Source organism: Felis catus, chromosome E3, assembly GCF_018350175.1.
Source record: "Felis catus isolate Fca126 chromosome E3, F.catus_Fca126_mat1.0, whole genome shotgun sequence".
Lineage (NCBI taxonomy): Eukaryota > Metazoa > Chordata > Mammalia > Carnivora > Felidae > Felis > Felis catus.
The window spans coordinates 39754883-39766993 of NC_058383.1; the positions used below are offsets into that span (position 1 = coordinate 39754883).

The following is a 12111-nucleotide window of genomic DNA, read 5'->3' on the forward strand; positions in this document are numbered from 1 at the left end:
CGGCTGACGACCCTTCGGCAGGGTCGCCCAGCTCCGGCTCCCCCGGGGCTAGGGCAGCAGCCCTTCCCAGAGCCCTCCGCTGCCTCGGCACAGAGCTTAACCAGAATGCTGCCAGCCGCACGCGTGGGAAAGCGACCGGCCACGATCGTCCTGGCTTTCAGTTCCCTGCTGACTCTGCTAGTGAACATTTTCCACAAACCGACCCGGTACATACTGCACCTCTTCCACGAGCAGCTCGCTATGTCCTGGCCCAGCATCCTACGACTATGTCCCCGCTGCTCTCCGTGATCTGCAAGGACTTCTACTGTGCCTGCTCGAGTCTGTCTCACAGGCTACAGACGCGCCCCAGGACGCGGCTGGGTGCGCACACTGTGCAAGTTGACTTAATGGTCTCTCCTGTCCCGTTGCTTTGAAATGCCACCTTTATCACAGGCAAAACCCTAGTGGAGATTTCGGTCTGTCTGTGAGCCAGTACCAGGGGGCTTTCTGAACGTGGACTGTTAACGTTACCCTTCAATACCTGTTCCACACTCATCCTCTCAAGTCCCCTTTCAACGTTTTTTGGTTATTCCCACTTGCTCATCCTTCTAGAGTGGAGCTTCTTTCTACATCCAGAAACACTCTACCACGTCCGCCGTGACAGAGCACCGTCTGGAGTCACTTCTGTATTTATTTTTGAAGAAGCAGTTTCCCTGTCTCTAAGCACCAGCTCTCTGCACCTCGGGAAGGGGTCCCGGTTTTTGGTGACCAAGTCCTCAGGGCTGGGATGAAGAGGAAAGTCATCGCGAGCCCGTCAAGGGCTGTTTGACAGAAGACGGAAAATTCTCCCTTCCTTTACACTGACCCCACCCGGGGCCAGCAGCACCACTGTGGTTTCACACAAAGAAGGGGCCACGTCGTGACAACCGCCCCGTCTCTATTTCGTCACGTGTTACTTGCACTTGACATGTGGAAACCAGCTAAGGGATTTCCAAACTAAAGACCGTGTCAGAAAGCTGTCCTTCCCAGGTTCTTACGAAGCTCAAGACAGACTTTCTTAAGTGTATCCTGATAGGTGATGATTAAAATTTTTTAACGTCTATTTTTAAGAGACAGACAGAGAGCAAGCAGGGGAGGGGCAGAGAGAGAGGGAGACAACAGAATCCAAAGCAGACTCTAGGCTCTAAGGTGTCAGCACAGAGTCTGACGTGTGGCTCAAACCCACGAACCATGAGATCATGACCTGAGCCGAAGTCGGCCGCTTAACCGACTGAGCCAACCAGGAGCCCCAGAAAATATTTTTAATTAGATACCACTTAGTTTTGATTTAAGGGAATCAAGATTTTTCAGTGCTAGCAGACAGGGTAGGGTGGAGAATAAGTAAAGTCTGTAAAGAAAATCTTCCAAAATTTTAAAAGTAGGATCTGACGAGGGGCGCCTGGGTGGCTCAGGCAGTTAAGAATCTGACTCTTGATCTCAGCTCAGGTCATGATCTAACAGTCTGTGAGTTCGAGCCCTACTTTGGGCTCTGGGCTGACAGGGTGGAGCCCGCTTGGGATGCTCTCTCTCCCTCTCTCTGTGCCCCTCCCCCACTCGCAGGAGCTCACATGCGGGCTTTCTCTCTCAAAATAAATCAACAAGCATTAAAAAAAAAGAATCTGTGGGGCGCCTGGGTGGCTCAGTCAGTTGAACACCCGACTTCGGCTAGTGTCATGATCTCGCAGTTGACGAGTTCGAGCCCCGCGTCGGGCTCTGTGCTGACAGCTCAGAGCCTGGAGCCTGCTTCTCATTCTGTGTCTCCCTCTCTCTCTGCCTTTCCCCCGCTCATGCTCTGTCTCTCTCTGTCTCAAAAATAAAGATAAACGTTAAAAAAAGAAAAAGAAAAAAGAAAAAAATCTGTTACAAAATAGGACTACAACTGACAAGAATAAAAATTTGACCGTCAGCATTTGGGCTGTGTGGGTCTGCACGGTACCGAAGACACAAAAACAAAAATCTCCCACCGGAACCCACTCTACACATAGTAGCATCTCAGGCCCAAAGGTGTCCGGAAGGCGTGACTGCAGCAGAGTGAAAACTCGGTGCACGTGCTGACTATACGTACCACGGGTTTGAGTGCATTTGAAGTTAACCATCTGTCTAACCAAGTCTCCTCAAAATATCACGAAGCACAGGATAACGCACAGTGTTTACGGTCACTCTTGTGACAAGTCTTTTGAGCGCCCCAGAGAGCAAGGACCGGCCAACACACAGTTGAGGAAAACGCGTCCTATTCTCAGCATCTAGACATCAAACACCGAAGGCGCACTTCTAAATACCAAGAGACCACACAATTCTCTTTTTCGATTTGTTTTAAGGAGTCTGCCCCCTCTCTCCCATGAACAAAGTGCTGTTTTATTTTATTTTATTTTTTTTAATTTTTTTCAACGTTTTATTTATTTTTGGGACAGAGAGAGACAGAGCATGAATGGGGGAGGGGCAGAGAGAGAGGGAGACACAGAATCGGAAACAGGCTCCAGGCTCTGAGCCATCAGCCCAGAGCCCGACGCGGGGCTCGAACTCCCGGACCGCGAGATCGTGACCTGGCTGAAGTCGGACACCTAACCGACTGTGCCACCCAGGCGCCCCCAAAGTGTATTTTAAAGTGAAACTAGGGGCGCCTGGGTGGCTCAGTCGATTAAGCATCCAACTTCAGCTCAGGTCATGATCTCATGGTCTGTGAGTTTGAGCCCTGTGTTGGGCTTTGGGCTGACGGCTCAGCGTCTGGAGCCTGCTTTGGACTCTGGGTCTCCCTCTCTCACTCTCCCTACCCTGCCTGCGCGCGCGCTCTCTCTCTCTCTCTCTCTCTCTCTCTCTCTCTCTCTCAAAAAGAAATAAACATTAAAAAAAAGTTAAACTCAACTTTGATTTTCGAATTTGCTTTCAGGTGAATTTCAAGACACACACTGAAATAACCTGAGCCCGGGCTCTTTCTAACTCAGAGCCAGAGAATTTCCTCAGTGTTCCATGGAATGAGGTCATTCATCCCAGTGTGTCCATAAAAGCAAAGGTAAGAAGTAAACCGACCTTTTGTGTCAAATATAAAATTAAAAACACAGCAGAAATCAGTATCCCTAATTCCCAGAACATAAGAGAGATTATCAGGTAAACATTTTTTATAACGTAATCATTAATTCTGGCAACTTCCATGACACAAGGTTATTTTAATGGCAAAGTAAGTTAACATATTCAATCTAATCCTTCCCTCATATGTGTCCTTTAGGGCAGGGTCATACACAGGAAATAATTCAACTCTGGCTGGTTTGTTAGAAGAAAGTCCAAGGGCGCCTGGGTGACTCAGTCAATTAAGCATCCGACTCCAGCTCTGGTCACGGTTCTCACAGTTCGTGGGCTGGAGCCCTGAGTCAGGCTCTGTGCTGACAGCTCAGAGCCTGGAGCTTGCTTCGGATTCTGTGTCTCCCTTGCTCTCTATCGCTCCCCTGCTCAAAGTCTCTCTCTCCCTCTCAAAAATAAATAAATAAACATTAAAAGAAAAAAAAATGAACCCAACAGAAATCAAAGACCTTGTTTTTTTGCATCAGTCATCATTTAATTCCTTCTGGGGTGGTGCAGGGATAGAGTAGATTTCCAAAAAAAGTCCTCTTTTTTGGACTTTTAGGCAGGCAGGGCAGTAAACAGTTGGGGTGCTGGGCACAGACTTCATGCACAGGGGGAGGCACCCTTCTCCTGGAGGCTGACCCCCTGTACGGCGACGGCACTCATGAAATGTTTACCGGGCTCTCCCTGGGGCGATGAATCCCTAAGACCTCACACCACAGATGTTCTTTTACAGCTTGCTTTCCAACGGTGTCACCACGTAGACCATGAAACGCAGTGCGGGCAGCGGGGCGGAGCAGCCGGGAAGTTACCCCCAGGTACCGGCCCGCCGAGCCCAGGGGGTGGCCCACAGGGTGAGAGAGGAAAGTGCACTTTTGTATTCTGGCAGGATGCACACCTGTGGGGGGCCAGGCCGTGCAGGAATCCAAGAATCAGGCTGGATTCACAGAAAAAGCAGAAGTTTCTCACATTCATGTCACAGGGACCACTGGTTTAGCATCCGCCTGAACCGAATCCCAACAAATGGCGATGGTTTAATTCACACTGACTTCTAAGGATTGGCAAGACAGGAAAAATATCTTTATTTTTATGTCTCAAAAAAGATTTTTATGGGTGTGTTTACATACCAAGTATTAGCATATACGTTATATGTTAAGTATATGCTATATAAAACACACACACCAGATACACAAAATACCTGACGTGGGTGGTAACGTGGGACAGAAGGAAGGGAAGATAAAACTAAGAGCCTGACTGTCCCAGCCTGGGACAGATGGCCGAGTGTCTCTCAGGGGTGTGCCCGGCTCCTTGCACGCGCTTGCCCGCCCCGTTCGTACCTGGCCCCTGCTCCTACGAGGCTGAGAGCACGCGTGCCAGGGGCACTCTGTCTGGCCGTTCCGTGGGCACAGGGGGCTGCTGTCTAGAAATGAACACGGCAGGCGTGACAGAGACCCTGAGCCACACGCGTGAGCAGGCACCCACGGGCTTCCACAGTGCTGAGGAGGGGGCTGGGAAGGGCAGGGAAGGACCCATGAAGCAGCAGGGCATCTGGACGGCGGGCAGAGTTCCTGGGGACAGGAGCCCAGAGACTCTTATGAGACGTGTCGCTTTGAACCTGTCGCTATTGACAATCAGAATCTAAACTTGCCGGCCTTTGCCCCACAAGGCCTCCCGAACAAGGGGTAGTCCTCGGGGACAAGGACCTGTCCCCACCTAACCTGGCAATTCCCCAAATCTCCTGGCCATAAGAGGTGATGACTACGCGGGCTCCAAGTATCTGCTGTCAGCCACCCGCTGCTCGTGGCCTCTCCTGGGTTCGGGGTGTCTCCCCAGGACCCCCGCAGGCAGGGGCTCCCGGGCTGGCCTGTCCCAAGCTACAGCAGCAGGGCCTTGGGCCGCAGACAAATGCACCTCCCCACTTCACCGGCACAGGCGGGACGGACAACGGGGCCAGCTCAGCAGTAAGGGGAGGGTACGGACAACACCTGCAAGAACCCGGATGAGTCTCAAAGTCATTACACGGAAAGACGCCGGACCAAAAAAAGACCAAAAAACTGCACGATTCTATTTATATAAAGTTCTAGAAAAGGCAAACTAATCTACCGTGACGGAAAGCGGATCAGCGGTTCCCTGGGGGTGGGGGACGCAGAGAGAGGCCACTGAGGGGCAGAAGGAAACTTCAGGGATGGTGGCGACCATCGCCACCCTGACCGCGGGGACGGTATCTGGGTGTGAACAGATCAACACTCGCCACACTGCACAAATGCATACAGTGTAGCGCGTTGAAGGGAAGACGCGGCCGGGGTCCCAGATCTCCACCTGGGCCGTGACGCCAGCCATTTTGTGGGCGCTGGGGATTTCTCGGCAGGTTCTTCCCAGCCTTTCGAGAATTCCCTCGCCTCCTGCTCTTTCCCGAACAGCTGCCATTCCTTTGTTGTTGCTTATGTCACAATATTTTGCTTCTGTCTGGTCTCCCGTGTCCAATCCTCCTGCTCTGGGTGCTCTCCTCTTTCGGACCACAATCACTGCCAGCGGCTCCCTTTCTGGCCCGAGGCTGTGTAAGGGGATGCCTCCTGCCTGCCCTGCCTGCCCGGGGCGGGGCCGCTGATGCTGTGGCTGTTTACGGGAATTAAAGTGACATAAAATAAAAACTCACTTCCCCTGCGGCCCGAGCCACCTGTGCAGTGTCAGTGATCCCATGTGGTCACTGGCTATTGAACCGGACAGCTGCCCCGTAGACTCAGTGGTGGAGGCCTTGCCCTCCGGGAACTAGAAGGACGGTTGGGTGTGGTGTGCACTGAGGCAGAGGAAGGCCGCTTCCCTCACCCTCATGGCGCAAGGGCGGGGCCCACTCCCGGGTAGGGTGGGAGGTGTGGGGTGGGCCGACAGGGCCCCTCCCTCTGGTCGGGCACTCATCCATCCAAGCACCCAGCATCTGGATGTGTCCACAAAGCCCCTGTGCCAGACGCTGGGGAGGCAGGGGTGCACGGGGACTGGAAGACCATGCAGAGGGGCAGCGTGGGGGGAGCAGAGTGTGGTGCAGGGAGCCGGCCAGAGTGAGGTAGGCCTGGCCGGTTCAAGCATGGGGGTGGGGTGTCGTCTCTGTCCCTCTACCCAGAGTAGTCCCGTCCCCACTTTTCACCCCACATCCCGTGCCCCCACTGCACGGGAACATGTAGCAGCATCTCCCCCCGTATCTTCCCCCGCCCCAGACCTAATCCCCAGAGCCTGCAGCCGAGCCTGGCACTCAGGGGGCTCTGGTGAACGAGGACACGGGTGGGTGCAGGCCCGGATGGGACGTGTCTTTGGAAAAGTCCCCTCTGGTGGAGGAGGGGTTGGGACAGGGAGAGAGGCTGGCAGGCCAGCGTGACGATGCCGACTGGAACCAGGACCGTGGCAAAGGAGACCAAAAAAGCACGGGAAACCTAAAGTCAGGCCACAAGAATGGCCAGGACTCAGTGAGTGTGGGGCTTGGGAGGTAACGTCCTGACCTTTCCCAGAGCACAGGAAACCCGTGCCCGAAAAGGCACATTGGCCCTGCCGCTGATGGCGCCCCTGGCTGTCCGCTGCAGCTCCGTGTTGGTGCAGTGAACAGGCCATCCCGCCACCCTCACAATGAATGGGACCTGAGAGAGGGCCCTGTCCTGCACTCGTGTGCCTCCGCCCGACACCCATCTTGTACACAGCAAGGATTTCAGGGACCCCAGGAAATGCGTGATGTCACCTCTGGGGGCTCTCTGCTGTCCTGAACCCGGTCACGCGGTCACGTGAAAGCCAAACTGAGGAGCGTCCTGCAAAACCAGGGGCCTGTGACAGTCTCAAAAAGTAGAAAGCGAGGAACCGATCCAGGAGAGAGGACCAGCAGGACCCCGGAGTTGTTGGCAGAGTGAGGAAGAGGGACGGAGAGAGAGAAAAGCAGTGCAGGGGGTCCTCGGGAGGCTCAGTCATTAAGCCTCTGACTCGTGGCTCAGGTCATGATCTTGCAGTCACAGTTGGTGAGACCCAGCCCCGCGTTTGGGATTCTCTCTTTCCCTCCCCGCGCCCTGCTACCGCGTACATGTGCCCTCTCTCTCAAAAATAAAGAAACATTAAAAAGTTTGCAAATAAAAAGAACAAGGTAGAAAAGTGCTCCTATTTGGGAATGTACGCAGAGTATTATTTGCGCACCCTCTAGAAATGGTTCCAAAACAGCAAGTTTTAGAAAACTTAAAAATAAAAAAACCCAGCGGGGTGCCTGGCTGGCTCAGCTGGTAGAGAATGTGACTCTTGATTTCAGGGGTTGTGAGTTTCAGCCCCGTGTGGGGGGGAGGGGCAGAGCTCATTAAAAAAAATTAAATTAATACCATTAAAAAAACCCCCAGGTATTAACTTTAATTTAGCATCCGACTTCGCCTCAGGTCATGATCCCCCAGTTCTGGGAGTTCGAGCCCCGTGTCGGGGTTTTTGCTGGCAGCTCAAAGCCTGGAATCTGCTGCAGATTCTGTGTCTCCCTCTCTTTTTGTCCCTCCCATGCTTGTGCTCTCTGTCCCTCTCAAAAACAAACTGAAAACATTATAAACAAACAAACAAACAAACATTAAAAAAGAAGCCCTCGCTTGGGAAGAACTCACACTGACTTGTTCCAGTCCTTGACCCCGCTGTCTAGCCACCGCCACCGGGCCCGGAGGGTTCCTGACACGGCAGGACAGGCAGGTGGCAGGGCTGTGGGCCCAGAGGCCAGCAGACCGCAGTGGGCACCTTCCACACGTTTGCTCTGGCCGGGGAACGCCCCAACCTGTCTGCACGTTTAAGGGCGATTCGGTGGTTCTCTGGGAGACTCAGGACAGCTACAGCGGGCCAGCCTTTAGAAGTAACCGGGAGAGGCAGTACTGGCCACTAAATCTTAATGGCTTTATCCAAAAAAAACCTTACAGGCTTTTAAAAACTACTTTTAACATTACCACGTGGCAAAATCAGAAGATGACAAGCCTTGTCCAAGCAGCAGCGAATTTACTATTTGTCATCTGGGAAACAAGAAGAAAAGCTTCTGATTCAGTGCATTAATTCACTTATGAGAAGCGGCAAAATGATCGTCTCTACAGAGGGGATCCAGCTTAATCCTATCCAAATCTTCTCCCGAGAAATAAATTACTTTTACAGAACCAGAAACAGTTTGGGGCAAAACTTTCTTCCCGTCGGATGCCTTCCTTTGGTAGCACCAAATGCCGAGGCATCGGCACACGTTTCTCTGAAAGGGCATCCACTTGGTTGACTTGAATGAGTTGGGGGCACAACGAGTAGTCTCTTTAGGGTGAAGACGATTTTGATGCAAGTAACGGCTATCAAACTGACATCTGGTCGAAAAACGACTGTTTTTCCTCCTATGAACTACGTGCCTGAGCCCTGCCCTGCCCCGGGGAGCCCTCTGCCTGTTCCTCCCTCAAGTCACACTGGGTGGGCAACTACTTGCTCTGTGTTGCTCTCACCCAACTGTCCACCGCCACCCTTCCTAACAGGAAGGAACTTGGTGGATTTAAAAAACAACTTCCTGTCAATCAGATAAGGATTCGGAATTTTTAAGGTCGCCGTAGAAATTTTAGAGCCAGCAATAGGTCCGCTTAGCTGCACAAGCTTGAGCAGGAGTCCGAGATCTCAATTCCAAGGGCAAACCCCACACAATCAGAGACCGAGATGCCCAGCGCTTGCCGTCTGCAAATCCGAGGCGCTCTCCCCTGACTCAACTAAATCTGCCTCGCCGCAGTTCGCCAGGCAAATGACAGCCAACGAGGAGACTTGGCACTTGGTAGGAAAAGAACTTCGCAGCTGGCAAGCCGCTTGCCCTACAGAGGTGGCCACTGCGGCCGGAAAGGGGCACACCAGGCGACGCGAGTGCAGCTCCCAAGCGCAGGGCTGGTGCTCAAGCCCATGTGGACTCCAGGGCTTGGCCCCACCGTCTCTAGCCGCCCTCGCTCCCACCAAATGAACCATCCCAGAACCAGAACATGCTCGCAATCCCTGGCTGCAGTGATTACGGGCAGCAGTAGGGGGACATGGGTAGCTGCTCTGCTCAAGGCTTTTTAAACAAAACCTGCAGATTCTGTCTGCTTGGAAGGCTACAGTGGCTCAGGTTACCCAGCTGTGACTAAGCCTTCTTGAGCAGAGTGGCCAGGGACGCAGGAGCTACTCTGCGCCACGAACGTGCCTCAGCCTGTGACGTTCCAGCTCCTGTGTGAGGAGACACACATCTGTGATCTCAATTCCCTGCCTAGAAAAGAAGTGGTCTTTTCCACAAAACTGGAAATAAATGTCTGGCAGATTTAAGGAATGAGATAGAATGCCAAAATGGTTACAGTATTTGGCCTTTTTCTTTACTCGTAACATGGCCTGAGGTCTTTCCAAGGGCGTCCTATTAGCAGCTAATCACAGCCCTGGGCCGGCTAGCCAAGCATTTGTCTGCTTCATGGCTTTCTGCTCAGGAAGCTCTAGGCAGCTTCTCTTAAGAGCCGGGCGATGCCGGGTCTCGGCCTCAAAGGCAGTGTCCTGCTAACCACACGCACACCCCCCAGCTTGTAATCCAGGCGAGTGCAAGTGGGAGGCAGGAAGCACAGTCACTCATGGCTGCACTCAGAACTGCACAGAGCAGAGCAGAGGCCTGATCCACACCTCGCTAATTTTTTAAGCTGGAAGGTTATCATTGTTAGCCTTAAGGTGGTCAATCTTGATCTTCCCCTTTCATCTCTTCTCACCCACCATGGGGACCAGACAGGCACAGGAAGAAAGAAAACACATCTATGGGAAACATCAGTTAGACATCACGTGGCTGCAGAGAGGAATCGGAGAAGGGGAGGCCGCGGCCACTCCCCACCACCACGGTCGGGCAAGGGTAACCCCCGCACTCCACTTTTCTGGGGGTGCAGCTCTCGGACCTCTCGCGATAGCATGATACAGAAGAGACCAGGCCAGGAGTCCGGGTAGACTGGGTCCAGCCTGGCTCTTGTAGGGCTTGTGACCTTGGTCCAGCCCCCCCCACGTCTTGGGCCCACTTCCTTCCCCAGTTAGGGCCACTCTGAGCACTAAAATCCTATGAGCTCTTGCACCCCCTCCAGTTGAGAACTTGAAACCAGTGGCCAGACTGGTACCCCAACCAATACACAACAGCCTCTTGACAGATGTATGACCCCAAAGGCAAAATAACTACCCTGAGTAGGAATGACTTAAGAACCAAACTAGAATGTAAACCACTCCGATTCAAGAAAAAGCCTGAACACCCAAACAATCTTCTGCTTCAATACTAACATCAAAAATTGCGCTAAGCCAAACTAACTGAAAAGAAATGTGGCCCATGTAACAAGCAGCTTCGCGTTCATACGTCAAAGACTATCACCTAATGCCTAGAATGAGAGACCCTCAGAGAGGCTTAGAGATTGTCTAGAGCACCTGATTCATTTGATGGGAAATCAAACTCCAGAGTGGGCAGGTGATGTGGACAAGGTCACAGAGGCAAAGCAGGGCTGGGGACCCACACCCCCTGCACCCGCCCGGGGCTGGCACACAGTTGGCACTAAGCATCTGAGAGCGAATGAGTAAGTCAAGCGGTGTTCCCCACAACGCATGGTTCTTCTAACTGGCTCGTAAATAAGTGATTTCCAGGTTACGGAGGTTTCCTAGAACGTAATCAAATATTTCAAAATTCCACTCTTAATTTCCCAGAAGCCAGGGTGAAATTTCTCAGCCTTTTCCACGTAAGCTAATAACACTCCCCACTGAGGGAACCACAAGGCAAAGACGTCACCTCCAGAAACCTGGGGTCTTTCCCCTGGTGCCAGAGGAGCAACCCAGGTGCCGCTTCAGTTAGCTGTTTACATCAATCACCAAATTCATCCACGTCCTGCACTGGGGCCTAAGGGAAAGGTGTTCGGACAACACCCCGCTTCGGGGCGCAGAACCCCAAGGCCAGATGTCCCGTTTCGGGGAGGATTTAGAATGGCAGCAGCCAAAGGCAGTAACGGGGGGGTGGGGGTGGGGGTCTAGGAAACGGCTTCGCAAAAACACACACACGGGCCAAGAGAACGGACGCCAGGAGTGAGAGGTGGGTGTGGAGCGGGCAGAGAGGCCTGGCCAGAGGCTCAGGCCGCTCAGGCTGCCTGCTGCCGCTGACTGGAGCAGCGGGGTCAGGACCCGGGGAGCGGCCGAGGGGCGCGGGGGGTGGGGGGAGGGGCCCGGGCGGGGCAGGGTCCCCCGGGCGGCGCGGGGCGGGGTCCCCCGGGCGGGAAGGGGTCCCCGGGGCGGGGCGGGTCCCCCGGGCGCCGCGGCCCGGCCCACGCACCTCCTCGGCCTGCTTGCGCAGCGCCTTCTCCCGCTCGTACTGGGTGAGCAGCTGCTCGTTGTCCTCGCGCAGCAGCTCCAGCTCCACCTCGTGCTCCTGGTTCTCGCTGAGCACCGAGTCCAGGTTCTCCAGCACGTTGACCACGAGCGGCATGAGCTCCTTGACCACCTCCTCGTCGTAGCAGTGGATGAGGCGCTCGAACTCGCGGTAGATGGAGCCGGCCAGGCCCGACACCCGCTCCGACATCACCGAGCCGGAGCAGTAGTCGTCCTGGTACACCACCACGCCGCCGCCCTCGTCCATCTGGATCTCCATCATCGCGGCCACCGCCGCCGCCAGCGCGGCCCGCTGTCCGCCGGCGCGCCCGCCCGCCCCGGCTGCCCGTAGTCCGCAGGCCGCGGCCCGTCGCCTCCTCCTCCTCCTCCTCCGCCGCCGCCGCCGCCGCCGCCTCAGGGCTCGGGCGCCGCCGCCGCCGCTGCTGATGCTGCTGCTGCTGCCGCTGCCTAGGCTGCGCCCGTCAGTCAGCGACCGGAAGTTCTGCTGCCCGGAAGTCCCGCCCGAGCCCCGCGGCGCGGCACCACTTAAGGGTCGCGGGGCCCGTGACGTAGGGGTAGCCCGCCCCTGGGACGGAAGCTCGGCCGAGCGGGGCAGGGAGCACTTCCGGTCTGGCTTGTCACGGCCGCTGCTCGCCAGCGCACGTCACCCTGAGCGGGTTCCCGCAGCTCCCACGA

At 54.6% G+C, this 12111-nt stretch overlaps 1 protein-coding gene across 16 annotated transcripts in view; it reads right to left on the bottom strand.

Moving 5' to 3' along the window:
• Positions 1-11808, bottom strand: part of MAPK8IP3 (mitogen-activated protein kinase 8 interacting protein 3) — a 46846-nt gene extending 35038 nt beyond the window's left edge. For 9 of the 16 annotated variants that reach the window (XM_023246399.2, XM_023246397.2, XM_023246386.2 and 6 more), the window contains exon 1: positions 11381-11808. In XM_023246399.2, coding sequence (XP_023102167.2) covers positions 11381-11698 — 318 coding nt within the window. In that variant the 5' untranslated portion in view covers positions 11699-11808. The remainder of the gene's footprint in view (positions 1-11380) is intronic. The other 7 variants (XM_023246392.2, XM_023246389.2, XM_023246400.2 and 4 more) reach the window with 1 other exon arrangement.
• Between the last annotated feature and the right edge of the window lie 303 nt (positions 11809-12111).